The sequence below is a fragment of the Plectropomus leopardus genome, chromosome 21 (genome assembly GCF_026936395.1).
Source record: "Plectropomus leopardus strain MGB_pleo_1.0 chromosome 21, ASM2693639v1, whole genome shotgun sequence".
Classification (NCBI taxonomy): Eukaryota; Metazoa; Chordata; class Actinopteri; order Perciformes; family Serranidae; genus Plectropomus; species Plectropomus leopardus.
The window spans coordinates 8,583,045-8,597,007 of NC_142196.1; the positions used below are offsets into that span (position 1 = coordinate 8,583,045).

The 13,963-nt window shown below is 38.7% G+C and overlaps 1 protein-coding gene across 6 annotated transcripts in view; it reads right to left on the reverse strand.

The window, feature by feature from the left end:
* The window catches only part of col11a1a (collagen, type XI, alpha 1a), a 93,635-nt gene that overhangs the window by 3,322 nt on the left and 76,350 nt on the right, over positions 1–13,963 (reverse strand). For all 6 annotated transcript variants that reach the window (XM_088071958.1, XM_042510329.2, XM_088071962.1 and 3 more), the window contains 13 exons: positions 13,815–13,868; positions 12,742–12,795; positions 10,094–10,147; positions 7,694–7,801; positions 7,335–7,388; positions 6,865–6,918; positions 5,920–6,027; positions 3,680–3,733; positions 3,549–3,584; positions 3,405–3,458; positions 3,037–3,283; positions 2,293–2,405; positions 1,785–1,853 (listed from right to left, as the gene is read on the reverse strand). In XM_088071958.1, the coding sequence (XP_087928084.1) occupies positions 1,785–1,853; positions 2,293–2,405; positions 3,037–3,283; positions 3,405–3,458; positions 3,549–3,584; positions 3,680–3,733; positions 5,920–6,027; positions 6,865–6,918; positions 7,335–7,388; positions 7,694–7,801; positions 10,094–10,147; positions 12,742–12,795; positions 13,815–13,868 (1,059 nt within the window). The remainder of the gene's footprint in view (positions 1–1,784; positions 1,854–2,292; positions 2,406–3,036; positions 3,284–3,404; positions 3,459–3,548; positions 3,585–3,679; positions 3,734–5,919; positions 6,028–6,864; positions 6,919–7,334; positions 7,389–7,693; positions 7,802–10,093; positions 10,148–12,741; positions 12,796–13,814; positions 13,869–13,963) is intronic.

Consider the following 13,963-nt stretch of genomic DNA (forward strand, 5'->3'; position numbering starts at 1 on the left):
TGTATTAAATCGGAAGTCTTCCTCACTGGGGGGGTTGTATACAAAACACAAGTATACCACTGAGTGTTGTAGGGTAACTGTGGTATTTTCAGACCTGAACCCTATTTTCCAATATTTTTGAGTCTAAGTGACTAATAGAGAAAATAATTTTTAAACGTGCTCTGGTTAACATTATAAAAAGGATTCTTCCAGAGACAGACCATTTTCTTAAAATGCTAGATTAACTAGAAACAGACCTAAAATCACCAGTCCCACCAGACTAAATAAACAGCATATTTTTACATCTTACTAGGTGAATTAGGTTTATTTCAACCAAACCAGAGATATTGATCGTTAGAACAGTGAAGAGAGCAACCAAAACAGCTTTTATGAGCCTTGTTTTGATCCTGGCAACTTTGAATACAGTTTGTTTCACAATAATGAAAATACTATTTATTTTATGGAGTGTGGTGGGTTTGGCAAAAGCAATTTCAGGGCTGTTTCTGTTTTTTAAAAAAAGGATCTTACTCTACAACAAAAAAGTCTATCTCTTTAGAGATTCCTTCCTCAGATACTTAGATTAGATACTCAGAACGAAAATCTGAACCTATCAGTGGCAAAAACAAGCACTTTCGGTGGACATACATTAACAATTGGCCGCAGGCATTACATTGCAACCACTTTCACCAGTGTTGGCTGCTCACTTAATACTGGATCAATTTCAAAAATAGGTGTCTCCATTAGTCACTTAGACACAAAGACATGAGAAAATAGTCTCCAGGTTGAAAAATACTTCAGTGTTACTCTTTAAGATATTTGGTCTCATTGTAAATACAGCAGGAAAACAGCTTTTTAAAATTCATGCATCATTGTATTTTTTTGTGTGGTAATTAAATACTACATTTATAACACTATGGCTAACAATATATGTAGTAGTTTAATAATACAAGTATGATTGTTTAAACAATTTATTATGACTTTCAATTGAATAAATGGCAACTTCATAACCTTTGTTTCTTCAACAAGGCTTAAATCTAGAGAAACAAAGAGGTGGACAGAAAACACATGACCATGACTGGAACATTAACTTTGGGTGAACCTTGTCTGAATATGTGCATTACCAGGAGATGTACTGTACTGTGTAACGCTCTGTCACAGTCAGCCTTTTAAAGTCTTCCCTCTGTGGAAATACATCAGCATGACACCGGTTTGATGGAGCAGGACAAACTTGTTTCTTTCATTTCTGACTACAAGAAATAGTAGCTGATGTTTACTGAGACGATTTTTAACTGTTCAAGGGCAAAGTGAGGACTACTGGAATGCTAAAATACTGAGGCATTCAGCTTGAATCCTCTGTAATGTTTTATTGATGCTCTTCTCTTTATATAGAACAGCCTGCGAATTGTAATGAATTGTAATGACAATGACTGAAAATGGGGCACCAGTTCAAAAGGATGTGAATGATTTTAACTAAAAGCCAATCCTGTTCATGATAAAAGCTCATCCCTTGCACTTCCCTCTGCCCTGGCTTTGCCTAAAATATGAACACACTCAAACCATTAGGCACTTTGGGATTTCTTTATGGGGAGCAACTTCGGGTCACTGCCTACAATTTCATGGGTGGTGCTGCTATTTGAGTCTATTAGCAGCTGCTTGCCATTTTGCAGTGTCTCTGCACAGGTACATAGGAGAATGCAGGAAAATAGGAGACATGGAGCAATCCATATAGTTTAGCACTGAGGGGAGGAGTGTATTGTGCAGTAAACTGAAGGAGGCAAATGAAAAGAGAGGGAAAAGAGACTTACTATTTTACCACGCTTAAATTCACTGAACCATGTCCCAGGAACTTCTTTGGGCCATGAGGATATTCTGACCTGTGAAAAACAGAGCCAGACAGGGCATATTAATACAAGACATTATCAAGGGCATTACATTGAGTTATGTATCATGCTGTGCACATAAAAAAAAGTTTGTTGTATAAAGCACAGCCTCAAGGGTAGCATCAAAGTTTATCATCTGGGAGCAGAAGATAAACCTGTATGTTATTTTAATATCTTTGAAATATCGTTTTCACAAACTTCATAGAGGCAAATCATTCTATAGTATTTGCCTTGTGGTGGTTTTTGTGTTGTTTGCACAAAAGTACAAGCTCAGCCCTGAAGCAAATCAAATGGCTTCCTTTGACAACTTCAGCCTGTTGCTGTGCAGTTTGTTGATGTGCTGGTTTAACTTGATGGCTTAATATTTGATGAGAAACGATGATTAGAAACAGGCAGTTATGAATCTCGTGGGTACAAATCCAAAGTCACTTACTCCATTAGACTTCTTATCTGGATAGATGCAGGTTTCGCCCCCGGCGGTGAAGTTACAGTAGACTTTGAAGGAATCCCCGGAGCAGCCTTGGTTCGGATCAATCCAGTATTCGCCTAAGGAGAGCCAAGCACACTCAGACATCCTGTTCTACTGACGTCCACAGAAAATGGCTTTAAGCTGCTTTCCAAAAAATTAAGTGTGGTAGAATTCCTTGATCCTATGTGAAATCCTGCTATAAAGTAATTTACTGCTCATTTTCATGGCTTATATGCTGCTAGATAAAAAATGTACCATCATGCCTGGAGCAAGATAAAACTTAGGTGCAATGATCTTGATAAAACATTGTCATAAACAGACGTAAAATGAGTCAACTTAACTGCTGTCAATGACAAATTTTTCATTGTCATTGTGCATCTAAATACTGCTAAATGGTACAGACGGCCCAGAGGTTACGTAATATTACTTAAATAAACTGCAAACAGTTGGCACACATTAACCAAAACAGAGATATAAAGGGAAGAAAGAAAAAAACTTCTAACAGTGATGAGCCCAATTCTCTCTGAGCAGTGTTGTTTTTTTCTCACAAAAAAGCTTGTCAGAAAAACAGGTGTCTTGACCAAGAACAAAATTTGAGAGAATCTCTAGTGTCCCAATTACAGATGGCTATGAGGCTCTTCTTGGCTGCAGCCTGACTCTGTGAGTCACACTGATAAGAGGTTTTTTTTTTGCTTTGATTCAGCTTACCATCAGGGAACTCTGGGTGGCAGAGCTGCAGATCTTTGCACGTCCTGGCGGGGTTGTTTTGTGTGCCCATGGGGTATTTCATGCGTTCAATGTCCTGTTTGAGGTTGTTGAGTGAGCTAAAGATGTCCTCCATGCCCTCTCCGTAGTCCATGATGGCGGCCGCTGCGTCTGACTGCATGTCACTGGAGCGCTTGGTCTTCTTGGGTGACTGAATGGGCAGGGGCTGGATAACTTCACCCGGTGGGCCCTGCAGGGTGTGGTGGGTAAAATCATTTTAGATTGACCTTAGATTTTGTGCAATGTCGCAGAACTGTGAAAAATTTAAACTTTGTGGAAAAAGAGGCGACAGTAGTGGCCTAAATACTCACAGGAGGACCAGGAGGACCAACTGTACCAGTGTCTCCCTTTGGACCAGCAGGACCCTGAGAGAAACATAATCAGAAACATGTTTTCAAAGATTGATCTAATATACACAATGATAATGTGTCTTTAAAAGCACTGAGAGTACTCACACTTGAACCCTTTGATCCTTTGGGACCTTGAGGACCCTACATGAGACGAGACATAAGCACAAGAATTTGGCAAAGTCATTCAATCCTCAGTGCAGAATCTAAACGAATGACTGAATCAGTAAAAGACTTACAGGCAGACCAGGGGGACCTGGGGGACCGATAGGACCAGAAGCTCCACTGATACCCTGTGATATGATGAGATAGAAGCAGAAGTCAAATATATATTAAAGAAACTTTGGAGAAAAAGTTATTATTGTGAGGCTTGAATAATGAGTAAAATAAAAAGACTGGACTATAAAGGCACCAAACCAGGAACAAGGCATGAGTTGAGTAAATGCATAATGGTACAATTTTATTAAATGATATGAGAAAGTCTTTTTTAGCCATCAAGCAAAGGCCAAACACTGCATCTTGTGAAATGCCATTTATCTGAAACTAGAAATTCCTAATCTTATAGCTCAATTTTGTCAGGAAGTAAAGCCAAACAATATGAGGCCTATTTTCAGACCCTAAAATAGAAATGGTAAACTGAGTGAAAACTTTCTCAAAGCCCTTGTGCTCTGACAAAAGGGGACATTACGATTTCATTAGGCTTAATCTCCAGATACTTAATCCAACCCATCATCTTAAATCACTAAGCCAGGGCAGTCCAAGGGCCACAGCAGGACAGAATAGCATATTCAGTCATTCTGCAATGTTTATTTAAAAATGGATGAAGGCTGTCATCGGCCCTTTATCGAGACTGAGCTTCAACCTTCTCTCAGTGCTGCTTTGTTTTTGTGCTGCCTGTTTCAGTGGAGGGCTCAGTGCTTGAGAAAAATACCCTAATTTTAATGCTGAGGTTCAGGAGGAATCTCATTTCAGTGCCTTCCACAATGCAGTTATATTATCACAGCAGGCATCAGACACACAGGCACTGATCACAATGAAAGCGAGTGGTAAAAAGAAAATCTGTGTTTATAGTGTTCAGAGAGCTCATTGGAAAACAGCGGAAAACGAAGGATAATGGTTGAACACCTGCTAATGTGGAGGAAAACTAACATTAAATAATGTTCTATCTATTCCGATCAAAAACCAGACCTTCAAGACTCAGATTTAAAGACTTATTTGTAGATTTTTCAGATGAAACTTGACATCTGGGTATAAATACTGTACCTAGATGTTTATATGATGATGTATATTATATTCAAGATTTTCGAGCCGGCCCTCAGAAAACTTGCATTCACACTCCTACGCAGAAAGTTGGGCGACATTCTAACCTAAAAACATCTTTGCCCAGAGATGAAGTCAGCTAACCACTGCTACCTGTATTCAAACTACTTTGCCTTAAGGTTCCGTTATTTAGTGGCATCAAGCAGTGAGGCTGCAGAACTGAAACTTCTCCCGAGCGTGTAGGAAAACTACAGTGGCTGACTTGAAAACACAAATGGCCCTATATAAAGCCAGAGTTTGGTTTGTCCCATCTGGGCTACTGTAGAAACAACATGGTGGACTCTGTGGAACATAAATGGCTCATTCCAAAGTAATGAAAAAAACGCCTCTTCTTATTTTCAGGTGATTGAAAACTATTTATGAATATAATATACTATTTCTACCATTAAACACCCCACTAAAATCCTACATAATAGGTCTTTAACATACTTTACAAATAAATAATATTGTATATGATATTATTGTCTAACCTATAAATAAGGACCAAAAATTAGGTGAAAATGTTGTCTATGCAGGTGATTCACAGTGTCCATGGAAACTAAGATGAACGCAGCCATAAAAAGTCTGTCACATTTCAGATAACTACATCAATGCATAACTGAGAAACTCTCAGACTTAATATATGTTTATTTGTGATGATATGTAAATATAAAATTTATATATATTTCTTAATGTGTGTGGATGCGAGGTGTGGAGACAGCTCTGTGTAGTAGTGTGCATTCGGTCACATACAAAACTTCCTGCCTTGTTTTCTACAACATCAAGTCCACTCTGGCCCACACTCTCTCACACAATGTACATGTGCATGTATGTAGTTTAGAAATTCTGAATCGGATTTCTTACAAAACAAAAGAGGGGCAAAAGTCTGCAAATACAAATATTTGTTAATATTCTCTTTTTTCTCCATACTTATCCATACCTGGGAATCATCTAAATTTAATTCCATATTTTTCCACACTGCATAGGAACCCTGAATATAAATGACTAATTTAATCTCTCAAAATCTAGAAGCAACAGAAGCAGTGCAGCTATGCCTTTTCTGAGGGTTTTAGTCAACAGCAAGTGACTGTGGCGAGACCTGTGGCCACAGTGGAAGGGCAAGAGGTGGAGGGCAAATGGCCCGAGGACTAACATGGGAATGAAGTCATCAATTACTTACACCGTCGCCCTTGCCACCGGGAGAACCTTGGGGCCCGGGCAAACCTCGGTCTCCCTTCTCTCCTTGTTCACCTGGAGGTCCGATCAGACCGATCAAACCTGGATGACCCTGTAGGACAGAAACAAATGTGCGCACACAAAGAACAGTCAGAGATAACAGCAGTGTCCCTTTGTGTAGTCAAAGTTTAAAGCTGTTGCTTGGATGTCTGACGTTGGCAAAACTCTAACAGCTTTCTTCCACAAAACTGAAATGCACTTGGGAGGCTGTGAAGGGTGAAGTTTCATTACAATACAAATCCCCAGGCATTATAATTGAAATGTCTCTCCTGCAACACACACACACACACAAAAACCTGAACAATTCACAGCACAAACATGATGACTTTGAAATAGGCCGACTCTAACCAGGCCCAATGATTTGACAGCATTAAAAACGCACAACATGCAACACAGTGCCTCTATTGTGTGCTTTTAAACTGCTCTCTCTCAAGCCATCATGTCAGTGTGTGGGAGGCAATTTAGATAGAGTAATGTGTGCTGTCTGAATATCCTTTGCAGTTATATTTCACCAGCAAATTTGACAGTGGCAGCGAAGAAAAGAGCAAGATTAGACAGATTAGAGTGATACATCACATTCAGCTGCATATTCAATCCTGTTAAGAGTTTCTCTCCTACACCATCTATGGCAAAAACTAATTTTGTTTCCTAAATGTTAACATAAGCGCTATTATCAACGCTGCTGTGTAATTCTAAAAGATGTGCTGCTTGTGATCAATTGCACAGTCGAGGAGGCTCTGTGCAAGTGGTGAGCAGCCTTGACTCAATTTGAACCTCAATCATGGCCTGAGGTTATTTTCACTGTTTTCATGTTTATCTTCCAGCCTATTTGGAACCTGGGAAATGACATCTGCTAGCAGGGAGGCACAAGAAAAGGGGCTACACTCACCTTTTCACCTTTAGACCCGGGGTCACCTTTCAGACCGGGAAGACCAGGAGGACCCTGAACAATAATAGCAGAAGTTAAAAATCAATTTCACAGAAACAAGACAGAAAAAAAAGACAGAACTGTGTGAGGAAAACTAGCAAGACAGAAAACTTTAAGGAGAATTTGGGCAATGCAGATGAGGAAACATAAAAGGGAGCAAAAGAAGAGCATAAAAATCATTAATTACATAAAGAGAAACGGATGAAAACCATCCATGTTGAACAGACATGACTTATGGGAACACTCCAGCTTTTCTTGTTTAACTTGACTGATCTTAGAAATTGGCAACTAGAGGGAACTTGTTGCCCAAGTTTATTAAAAGTTAAAAAATATGATGTCCAAATACTGTTTTATATTATGTTGTATATTATATCCATGATAGATAAATAGTGAGACAGAGAGAGAGAGAGAGAGAGATGATGCATACTAACCATGGGGCCAGGTGGACCATCTTGTCCTGGGGAGCCGGGCAGTCCTTGTTCACCCTGTGAAAAGGCATTCGATTGCAGTGAGCATTATAGCTTGCTGTATTTTCTCTGGCCTGCCATCGATTTGCTGTGCTCAGCATGATGATTAATAGCCCAAACAGGGGGGAAAAAAGTGTGCTGGAATAAACAAGCGAAACTAAAGAATAAGCCAAATGGGTGTATTGATTATTCCATGAAGTCTATCATCATGCCTTAGCGGTACCTTTTTATGTGTGTACACTGTGGGTGTGTGTCTGTGTTAGAAAGTGGATCTGAATGTATATGCAGCGGATCACAGCGAAAGGGTCGTAGCTCAGACTTACGACGGGGCCAGGGATTCCACGCAGACCTTCTGGACCAGGCTTTCCTGAAGGTCCCTGAGGTCCAACTGGTCCTGTTTTACCTGCTGGACCCTCAGCACCTGCCTCACCCTGTGTGTGGATAAACAAGTGTAGTGAATGCACAAATTCATTTGGAATTCACTGTACCTGGGTGAAAGTTGCATACACCTGATGGATTGTTTTAATATTTTTGGATCACAGCTGCTGATAATTTACTGATTTTAGAGAAGCATTTCAAATTGATCAAAAAATTCTGTCCAAATAATATTTGGCCTGTCTTCAGTGATGGGTGGAAAATACATATCCACTGATTAAAGAAATTGTGTGAGACATTACTACCTTGAAATTAATAACAAAACACCAGTCAAATAAAAAAAGTGAAACTGTACTTGGAAGAGAATAGAATATGTTGCTTTTTTTTTCTTTTTAACACCCTCTTTTCTTGGAATGAAATGTGCAAAAGCACAGAATGAATAAAAAGATATTCAAGGTCAGTCAGATAATGATTTATATTTATTAAGAATTACAATTTATTTGTATGAAGATAAAATAAATCAAGTCTGCTTTGAATCCTTGAGAAATTGTGATTGATTTATAATCCGGCTTATTTGTTGTTAGAAGGATGACAGTTTTGTTTCTCTTCTGTACTTAATTTTAAACCCATGAGATGAGCTGTTCTGTTTGTTGTGTTCATGTGTGATATTATGTATAGATGTGTATTATTACACGTGTGTGGACTCCGGGAAGAATAGCAAGAAAATCTACATGTGCAACTACATCTGCGGCACACAATGAACACTTGATATGTTGCTGTCAGGTTTTCTTTTGAACCTCTCGCTATCTCATAATATTTTCATCAGAATTCAGCTTCAGGCTGCTTTTAACTATAAATTATGCTGAGACAGTATGCGGTGTGTAGATCGGGTAAATGGGGATAAGTAAACAAGACTCGTCCCCCAAATGAGGTTCAGAGCAGGCATAACATTATATGGTGCAACATCCTGCTGTGTTTTCAGTTTAGGTTCATGAGGAAATTAGGATGGCCTCAAGATCAAAGTGTGCCTTTGCTGACCAGCTGTTTATCTGAAAGACATCACTATGCACAGAGACTAGACACAGCTCATAGGAGCAATATGTCAAGTTCGAGACTCAGATTTCAGATTTTCAAGTGCACATTCAAGGCAGATTTTGAGTTTTAAGGACAAAATAAAATATATGATGACAAAATATATGATGACATCTCTTGTAATCCATTATGTGTCCTTTTTACGCACAGTACTTTTAGAGATTCTAGCAAGCACTCTTTTTGCATTGGTTTTATATATATATATATATATATATATATATATATATATATATATATATATATATATATATATATATATATATATATATATATATATATATATATATATATATATATGCTATATACTGTTCTCTTTTGTGCTGAGTCTGTCATCATATTGCTTGCACTGGGGCTATGTATCTGTAAGTATGCAATTTTCTTAGAATTACAATGGTTAATACCTGATGTTCTGGTCTGATTTTTCTCTGGCTCAAGGCATGCACTGCCTTTTTAAAGTATACTATGGAGATTTGTATGTGTATGGATATAACTTAGTAAATTATCATCATAATTATATTACTGTTTTATCCACACTACACACAAAGTTGTTTTATATGTGTGTCTTTCTAATATGCATGTATGTATGTATTAATGGAAAGAAGCTGACTGGGTTCAGGTGACCTGTCTGGTGACCACTGTATTTTGTCTTATGAAGAACGTGAAGCTTAAAACATCACCTCTGTGGTAATTTAATTAAACATCTGTGTTTTCATCTTCACGTTATTGACACCTTAAAATGCTAAAAAGTATGGTATAGTGTGCTGGAAAATTAAGTTAACCCGGTTGGCTGAGATGAGAGGTATGTTTTTGTAATTATTTTGATTAATATTCAGCGCGCACCAGCTGGTGTTAATTGATTCTGCCAATGCACAAAGCAACAGATCATATGTAAAGATTCAAACCCTGATGAAACCAGAAGATTGGTGTAAAACAAGTGCAGACTTAGAGAAACTTCATTTGGGTTCTGATTCACAGTAAAAAGAGAACAGCATGATATCTCTGAATACCTGAGGGCTAGACTTCTTTTGTCGGTCTTGAAATTAAGCCACAGAACAATGCAAGAAACAAGTGAATCTTAGTTTTACTCAAATAGGCTGCATCCATAAATTTCCATCTAATCTAGGGTGGAAATTAAATTACTTCTGCGTTTTTGCGCTTTTAATTCAAGGGGGGGGAACAATGTGGGCAGAGTGAGGGGCAGCTGAGGGACTCGCTGAGACGACTCTACTGTGCGAAGGATGAATTGATTTTGTTACCTTAGCGCCCTTCTCTCCTTGCCTGCCCTCTGCACCAGCAGCCCCCGGAGGTCCCTGTGGAGGATGACAGGACAATGCTTTAGCATTTCAACACTGCATCAGCACACACTAACGACAACAATACAGCACAAACAAGTGAATACTCATCATCAACCTTACACAGTATTTCATAGGCTAACGTCAGTGTTTTGTTTTTAGTTTAACTGTTGCATCATGTATGCTGTATAAATGCTGTGGTCTTAAACTAGGAACGATCATAACCAGCAGCAGAGGTTTTGTCAGGTCATCTCCCCAGCTTCTTGGCATTTCAGTTTACTTTTATTAGATTCCATATTGAACATTTGTCTCGCCTGATAAATACTTGGTTGATGCTGTCTCTCCAACAGGGATGATAATCCAATGCCCTTGAATCTGCATTACTTCAGTTATGTCAAGATCTATTTGAGTGACTTGTACAAGCCTTTATCTGCCCACAAGAACATGAAATCATGCAGCCACGTGTGAATGCACACACAAAACACACACAGCCTTCTTCAGACATGCCAAGGGTTGGCAGGTTGTCTTTTCTTTCTGGTCAGGAGCTCTCAGGCCCACAACACTTTTTCTTTCAACTCCACCTCCAGCCGTCCCTCTTCAAAACCGCACTCCATCCAAATTCCACTCTCATCTGGCCGACTGAAGCCTGAGTGCTATTGACTGAGAGCCTATAATGTGAGCTTGCCTCCTGTCTTGGAGCTTTCATCTTCTCCTGATGTGAAACTCTTACTGGTGGGGAAAAGGCAGGCTCTTGATCAGCACAAAGAGCCATTTCAATTGTAGCGTGATATACAGTGGCTAGAGTCAATGTGTAGGTGTGGTCTATGGTCAAGGTTGCCAGGGCACCTTTTTGTTGGCTCTGCAGCATCAGGTATATGAAACACAGTTTATTACTGTTTTTAATGCATAAAATTGCTACTGAGAAAGGATAAAATGGTAGAAAATTAAGTAGTGACCTGAACTCCCACAAAAGAATTAAAACCAGATGAGGTTAATCACATTTCCATATTTCTTTTTTTCAACAAGGAAAGTTGAATACATTTCCAGTATTAAGGCATTAGCAAATCAGATGAAACTATATTTGCTGCTATGCTAAATTGACTCATTCAAAATCAGAGGCTGTGCTAGGAAGAGATTTAAGGATTGTTGCAATTTTCTACAGGCAAAATGCTGAGGAGACACAAAAAGGGGCCAACTGATCCTAAACAACTCTTGCTGTGGAATTATGTATTCAGGGGAGCAACCTGTCAGGGAGCAGCAGGGATCATCTTTGGTCCCTTTTTCCCCCAAAAGCGATTAAAGACCTGTGAGTGATAAAATAGCCCCTTTCCTTACCATAATCCCTGGGCTATTTAGGTGCAGTATATGCTGATACCATGCTAAATACTCAGAATGTAAATTTCATTGGGCACATTAGAAAAGCAATCAACCCTGGCTTAAAAATGCATGACATGTTTTTCCTCCCATTGGACTGAGCCTTGGAGTATTTTTTTGAAATGCAGTCAATCACTTGAGATTGTGACTTTTCTTCAAATTGAGGAGAATGGCTGCTCATTTTCATGTGGACTTTGAGCTTCATATCATATTGGAAATATGTTAATGTTCCAGCTCGGCTGTGTGCATTAAAAAAGCTGCTTACTGGCTTTGATATGTCACTCATTTATCTCAATCTCATACTGTAAGACCGCCTTATTGTATAGAGTGAGAATGGACATCACATAAACATTGACTTTTAATGTGGTAAAAGCTTTGTATTTTATATTGACTTGGATTTGTCTTCTCAAACTAGGGACCCAGTTCCTCTCATAAAGTCTTACAAAAATTTCAGTGATGATAATACCATCATATATCAGCACATTAAAGATTAAAGGTTTTATTTTACTTAATTCATTTTTTGGTGGGCTCTTCCAAAACTAGCCATTCTCCTCTAGTAACCTCTTAACAACTTCACCACGTCTATGTTATGCCTTTGTTTTGCTCTGACTGTCAGTCAAGCAGCCATGGATCAATAATGTGTCAGACTTGCTACATCTCTTTTGCTTTCTCCCCACTGCCACAGGGACGTAAATGAGTTTAGAACACACGGCTCTCTTTTCCAGCAATTTTTTTGGTAAGCCTTTTTCAATTTCTTGCAAAGAAAAAAAAGATTCATGATTTTCACATCCTGCCATTCATTTCTCAATAGGCTTTGAGGCGGATTTCTTCGCAGACAGCGCAACGCCTTGACCCCTTAAATCTCCCACTTTGTTTTCCCCACTCTACTTTTAATGAAAATGAATCTCTCCTGCTTTACTGCCAAGATTGAGTTGTTGAGGAGGAGTTGTTGCAAAGCGAGGCGGGATACCGGTCTGTTGGCAAAGGAGCCAGAGCACAATGCCAGCAGATACACACTCCCTTCATCTATTTTAAAATAGGACTGAGACATTCCACATGGGCTTGTTGAGTCATGGTTTTATCACTGACAAAAGCTTCGGTCAGCAAGAGATTTCATATCAAAACAACTCTCTCTTGCAATGATAAAATGCCAACAATGAGGACCATCACACTGCTCTGCTGTGGGATGCACAAATAAAATACTGTCGTAATTGTAGTTTTAATGGCCACAGACTTACTCTCTTGCCAGGTGGTCCTGGTGGGCCAGCTTCTCCTGATGGACCTGGAGGTCCCTGAAAACAAGCATTTACAGACAATAAAACAACGTGTATTCACAAATGAGTCAGTGCTGATATGAATTTTGATGAGAGCGCAGCGTGCTTCAACAAATCTCTCGTTATGTCTGCCAAAAGGACAATAACACAGAGAGCATATTGACATTTAGGGAATATTCAACCCCAGGATAGTCCAAGCCAAAACTCAAAGTTGGATGAGACACTGCCTGAAATGATACGTACTGCGCTTCCTGAGACACTCTTCCAATTATGTCTGAGTTAATTGTAGGCAATCAAACCATTTTTTTATCATTTGCATTGGTAAATATTTGGCAGTGCTAAAAAGTGAAGGCTGAGTTATTGAGCTGTTTTATAGGTTGAGTACATAGTTATATGTGAATACAAATAACAGAAGGATAGATGTGTTTTTCTCTCAAACAACACTGAGCCAGTTTATCATATTTTAATAAACCTTCTAAACACTTTTTTCGACTGTAGCATTTCCGAAGCACTCAGAGTTCATGAACATTCATTCATTCAGAAATCAAATATGTAACATTCGTGGAGTAAATAAAATATCTTCAGTGTTTTTCTTTGGCAATGATAAAGGCTCATTTACATTCATAAATGTTAATAAGAGTTGTGATTCGTGGTGCTTTACACAGGGCCAGCACATTACTGTTTGGCTTTTATTTCTAATCATATTTAATGAGTGAGTCTGCAAAGCAGATAAGTCCATTTACCCTACACCCAAGAGTATGGAGTAAATATCATGAATTAAAATGCCGCAGAGTAAATTATTTGCTGACTAGATATAATTACAGCTTTTACTGCAGGCTGGACTACTATACTATAAAATAAATGTAAACAAGATATATTCATACTCATTCATACATGGTGACAAAGTTGCTGATTGTGAAGATAATTACAATATATTATGTGCTTTCAAAGTGTCCTCCAAGTAGAGTGTACACAGTACATGATATATACACATGCAGTAACTTTTTCTTTCTAAATACTTTGAAATGACAACTTACCGGCTGACCCGCCTCACCATCCTCTCCCTTCTCTCCTGGTTCTCCATCAGTGCCCTGTAAAAAAGAGATTAGCTGGTCAGATCATTTCTGCCTCTGAAATGATCTATCTATTCTCTTGTGAATCATGTTAAATACATAAATAAAACTGT